Here is a 6,000-nt window from a genome sequence, read left to right as displayed (position 1 = left end):
TACCCACCTGAGACTATATGTGCTGAAATCTGGGGAGAACATTCACAAGTTCTCGGGATCACCTGGAGCCACGGTGCGCCACTGCTGTCAATCAGCTTCTGCTGTGGCAGCCATACAGCAACAGAGAGGGTTTATTTATCTATTTATTTATTGACAGACTCCTCCATCAATAAATAATGAGGATGGAGAGCAGTCGTGACTAGCACTGCACGCATCTAGGAACTCATACTGTTTTTTAAGGGCTGAGGGGCTTAAAAACACACTCATATCTCTTCAGCATTCATCAAAAACACACTCACGACAGATGTAAGGTTCCACTTCTGATTTATTGTTTGACTAGGAAAGCAAGACAGAGAGGTTATGTCATAGTGCATCACATTTTGAGCATCCGCATTACACTCTTGTATACATCAAATAACGCTGTGTACATCAAATAAAAGTGCTTGGTACAATATGTCTGTGACTGTCTTTGAAAAGTAGCGTGAAGGGAAACATACTGTGGTTTGTCCAAGGACAAGTGGATTGACTAAATCCACCCACATTAACACTTTAATTCCATATAACGTACTCAAGGTCATCCGGCGCGTTCTCTCTCTCTGGAACAGTCACAAAAGCGACGTGTGCGTTTACAGAGAGGCCCACGCATTTCCCCCTCTGTGCAGGAAGAATTTCATTCTCAGCACAGCAGCAGCAGCAGAGAGCAGCTCCTTCATGGATGAATGTGAACATGCGTGACCTCAAACACACAAGCAGCTGCTTGTATTTTTTGAAGCTCAGAAAAACGTGAATAAGAGCAGTGACATTTGGTTTGATCCGCCGTGCTGTAAAATGAGGGATTATTTATGGCTGGTAATCCGTTTTGAGGAGCGGCGGAGGGCTCCTCTGGCTTTAGCTGTGCTCACTGATACACTGTCTGGACGCTCTCCTCTTCCGGTTTCCGACCTCCCTCCAGCTGTTAGCAGAAGGCAGACGCGTCGGCAGGCACGAGACGAGTCGAAAGACAGCTGGAAAATGACGCTTCATTCCCCTTGACAGCACCGGTTCTGCCCACACTGCTTGGTAGGAAGGGCTGGCTCCGAGCCTTGTTTCTGCAGGCAGGCAGGCAGTGGGATAGCATTAACACTTGGAACGGTGACAGTACCTACCTCACACGGATTAGTGGTAATATGGGGCAATATGGCTTCAGCGGGGTGTATTCACACCGCACCAATTCAATTACATTCTTAAATAAATCACACGATGCACATGAAGGTCAAGGTCACGACCACGCCGTTAAGGGAGACGTCCAGATGCATGTCCTGTTGTCATTGAGCCACTGGGTGTCAGTGTGGTGACACACTAAAGATACAAGTCGACACACACATGCTGAACACAGTGTGGTTTCTCTCTCCTCACAAGCTCCCCTCTGTCATTAATTCTTTTATCTCCCAACCCCCTGCCCTCACCTGAGTCTGTCTGCGCGTGGGCCGCACCGGTTGGTGGTCAGGGTGGTTGGGTGCCCATGGCCCCAGGCTCTGATTGGAGTAGAAGTCCATGGGGTAGACTTCCTTCCAGCTGACCTCCTGCAGAGCCACAGCAGCCTGAGAGATAGAGAGATAATCACAAATAATGTCAAAACAAAAAAAGCTCCACAAAGTGCAGCCCACTTGAATGACGTTTTTTTGGGGAGCAAAACAGCTGCAGGAAACCACACGGTGATGAGAAGTCGCAAACAAGACAAGACAGGTGTCATAATATTAAGCTTGGATAACAGGCAGAGTTGTCATGTTATCCCCATGCAGCTGCACCGCGTGACACAACAGCTGTTAGAGGAGAGCAGCAGCGGCGCAGGCATGACAGTGCAATGACATAAGTGCAGACTGCTCCATATGGGGAAGACAAGTGCCTGTGAATATTGATTGTGAATGAAAGAAGGAGCAGCTGAATGACTGAACAGATGAATAAACAAGCGTGCCGAATGAAAGAACAAGTCGCTTTGATTGTTCATTTATTAATTCACCCAACTCCTCATTCATCTTTCAGACTAGTCGGATGCCAGGACCTGACTCTCAGCTTCACACAATCTGGGATAATTTTCGATGATGTATGGAAATATGATGAGAAAACAATTCATTTGATGCGTTTAGTTCAAAGGAAACGTGAAAAATGCAGCTCGAAAGTGATGAAATCTCTATTCTGGTGGGACGTAATCCATCACTGTTACCGAGCGTGTGTGTAGACGCTGTAGTTTATTTTGTTAGAACCAACACTGATGCTACTACTGCAGGTAGTGTTCTCTTACCTACTGGCTGCTTCTTTAAATAGAAACAGGAGCACAACACTCCCCTTAAACATGTTTTTTTATACCTTCACATGAACAAGAAACAATAGAGGATAAAAGCAACAGCAGTAGAGATAGAGAGATGATTTTTCTTGCTCCAAACAAGTGTAACACTTGCACTCTGCTGCACACTATGTATGTAGGGCAGTCAATCGATTCACATATTTAATCGCGATTAATCGCAAATTAATCACACATTTTTTATCTGTTCAAAATGTACCTTAAAGGGAGATTTGTCAAGTATTGAATACTCTTATCAACATGGGAGTGGGAAAATATGCTTGCTTTATGCAAATGTATGTATATATTTATTATTGGAAATCAATTAACAACACAAAACAATGACAAATATTGTCCAGAAACCCTCACAGGTACTGCATTTAGCATACAAAATATGCTCAAATCATAACATGGCAAACTGCAGCCCAACAGGCAACAACAGCTGTCAGTGTGTCAGTGTGCTGACTTGACTATGACTTGCCCCAAACTGCATGTGATTATCATAAAGTGGGCATGTCTGTAAAGGGGAGACTCGTGGGTACCCATAAAACCCATTTACATTTACATATCTTGAGGTCAAAGGTCAAGGGACCCCTTTGAAAATGGCCGTGACAGTTTTTCCTCGCTAAAATTTAGCGTAAATTTGGAGAATTATTGAGTCTCCTATCGGGTTAACTTTGACTGCCCTATTTTATATAAAAGGTAAAATGTAGTAGCGCTGCAACGATTAACTGATTAGATGTCAACTATTGAATTAATCCGCAACTATTTTGATAATCGATTAATCGGTTTGATTACTTGTTTAAGAAAAAAAACAAGTCTAAATTCTCTGATTCCAGCTCCTTAAATGTGAATATGTTATTGTTTCTTTACTCCTCTATGACAGTAAACTGATCATCTTTGAGTTGTGGACAAAACAAGACATTTGAAGACGTCATCTTGGGCTGTGGGAAACATTGATTGTCATTTTCATTGTCATTTTCTGACATTTTAGAGACCAAACAACTAATTGATTAATCCAGAAAAAAATTAACAGATTAATAGACAATGAAAATAATCAGTTGTCGCAGCCCTAAAATGTAGCATACAGACGTAGGCAAAATTGTTGGTACTCTTCCGTTAAAGAAAGAAAAACCCACAAAGGTCACTGAAATAACTTGAAACTGAGAAAAGTAATAATAAATAAAAAATTATTGAAAATTAACTAATGAAAATGAGACATTGCTTTTGAATTTTGGTTCAACAGAATCATTTTAAAAAACAAACTAATGAAACTGGCCTGGACAAAAATGATGGTACTCTTAATTTAATATTTTGTTGCACAACCTTTTGAGGCAATCACTGCAAACAAGTGATTTCTGTAACTCTCAATGAGACTTCTGCACCTGTCGACAGGTATGTTGGCCCACTCCTCGTGAGCAAACTGCTCCAGCTGTCTCAGGTTTGAAGGGTGCCTTCTCCAGACTGCATGTTTCAGCTCCTTCCACAGATGTTCAATAGGATTTAGATCAGGGCTCATAGAAGGCCACTTCAGAATAGTCCAATGTTTTGTTCTTAGTCATTCTTGGGTGTTTTTAGCTGTGTTTTGGGTCATTATCCTGTTGGAGGACCCATGACCTGCAACTGAGACCAAGCTTTCTGACACTGGGCAGCACATTTCGCTCCAGAATGCCTTGATAGTCTTTAGATTTCATTGCACCCTGCACAGATTCAAGACACCCTGTGCCAGATGCAGCAAAGCAGCCCCATAACATAACCGAGCCTCCTCCATGTTTCACATTAGGTACAGTGTTCTTTTCTTTGGATGCTTCATCTCTTCGTCTGTGAACATAGAGCTGATGTGACTTGCCAAAAAGCTCCAGTTTTGTCTCATCTGTCCAAAGGACATTCTCCCAGAAGCTTTGTGGCTTGTCAATATGCATTTTGGCAAATTCCAGTCTCGCTTTTTTATGATTTGGTGTCCTCCTCGGTCGTCTTCCATTAAGTCCACTTTGGCTCAAACAGTGACGGATGGTGCGATCTGATACTGATGTACCTTGACCTTGGAGTTCACCTCTAATCTCTTTGGAAGTTGTTCTGGGCTCTTTGGTTACCATTCGTATTATCCGTCTCTTCGATTTGTCATCAATTTTCCTCTTGCGGCCACGTCCAGGGAGGTTGGCTACAGTCCCATGGACCTTAAACTTCTGAATAATATGTGCAGCTGTAGTCACAGGAACATCAGGCTGCTTGGAGATGGTCTTATAGCCTTTAACTTTAACATGAAGGTCTATAATGTTCTTTCTGATCTCCTGAGACAACTCTCTCCTTAGCTTTCTGTGGTCCATGTTCAGTATGGTACACACCATGATGCCAAACAGCACAGTGACTACTTTTCACCCTTTAAATAGGCAGACTGACTGATTACAAGTTTGAAGATACCTGTGATGCTAATTACAGGACACACCTTAGTTTAATATGTCCCTATGGTCAAATTATTTTACATCTTTTCTAGGGCTACCATCATTTTTGTCTAGGCCAGTTTCATCAGTTTGTTTTTTAAAATGATTCTGTTGAACCACAATTCAAAAGCAACAGCTGATTTTCATTAGTTCATTTTCAGTAAATTTTTATTTATTATTACTTTTGTCAGTTTCAAGTTATTTCAGTGACCATTGTTGGGTTTTCTTTCTTTAACGGAAGAGTACCAACAATTTTGCCTACGTCTGTATATCTGATTTCTATGCATGTGTCTTTCAGGTATAACACAATAAAAATAGCTATTACAAATACAATATGTGGCTCAACTATATTCCCTAGTGTATCCTGGTAAACAAACAAACAAACTGTATAATGGGATACGTTTTTCATTCCTTTCCACAAACATCCTTCTGCTAGACTGTTCTTCGTTTCCTTCTCTCCTCTGCCCTTATTCCCTACGCCTTTCCTTCCTTTAGCTTTTACCCGCTGCTCTCCTCCTCTCCCCTCTCACACCAACTGCCTCTCTCTCATTGGAAGCTAGCTCCTCTTGCTAATCCCTGCTCTGACAGGAGAGCCAAGTGTGTCTTATTAACTATAAATATAACATGAGACGTACTGAAAATAAATGCTGCTGCCCCCCCCCCAACCCTCCATCCTCCACCCCCCTCCTTGCTCACTCCACCCTCCCATCTCCTTCCCTCTTCATCTTCATTGTAAATGCCACAGTGAAAACACACACAGTGAACTGAGACGTATGACGCTCATAAGGTATGCGATGTGGGGTGAAACGAGACTTATCGCACATATAGACACGAGTGCAGCTGCAAATTATTTAAATGCACAGTTCACAAATAGCTCGCGGGGAGAGCTCTAACGAAAAAGGGCAAAAAGGAAACGGATTGCTTCTTTTCCTCATTACAGCCTTCAACATGCACCGTTATAGACAGAAACAAAACAAAATAATTTTTCCTCCTAAGGTGAACGCTATCGTTATTCTTAATGGCCTCATTGTGAAACGTATGTGCAGGCACAAGCGGTGCACAAAGGTGTGTAGTCGGGAGGAAAAACAGCAACCATTCGAAATCACACTCAGACAGCAATTCCCCCCTCGCAGCAATTTCACAAGGATTCAAATCAGCGGCATATATTTGAGGGGGAAAAAAAAAAAAATCATTGAATGAATTAATAATAGTTGGCATCAAAATGCTAACCAGCCCAGT

At 42.2% G+C, this 6,000-nt stretch overlaps 1 protein-coding gene across 1 annotated transcript in view; it reads right to left on the bottom strand.

Moving 5' to 3' along the window:
• Window positions 1–307: 307 nt before the first annotated feature.
• The window catches only part of dph1 (diphthamide biosynthesis 1), a 78,737-nt gene continuing 73,044 nt past the window's right edge, over window positions 308–6,000 (bottom strand). The window contains exons 11-12 of the mRNA XM_037776073.1: window positions 1,446–1,580; window positions 308–1,088 (exon numbers count right to left, since the gene is read on the bottom strand). Of these exons, the coding sequence (XP_037632001.1) occupies window positions 1,020–1,088; window positions 1,446–1,580 (204 nt within the window). The 3' untranslated portion in view covers window positions 308–1,019. The remainder of the gene's footprint in view (window positions 1,089–1,445; window positions 1,581–6,000) is intronic.

The sequence above is a fragment of the Sebastes umbrosus genome, chromosome 7 (assembly GCF_015220745.1).
Source record: "Sebastes umbrosus isolate fSebUmb1 chromosome 7, fSebUmb1.pri, whole genome shotgun sequence".
Classification (NCBI taxonomy): domain Eukaryota; kingdom Metazoa; phylum Chordata; class Actinopteri; order Perciformes; family Sebastidae; genus Sebastes; species Sebastes umbrosus.
The sequence above is the reverse complement of the archived record's forward strand: the minus strand, read 5'-3'. Positions and strand labels throughout refer to the sequence as shown.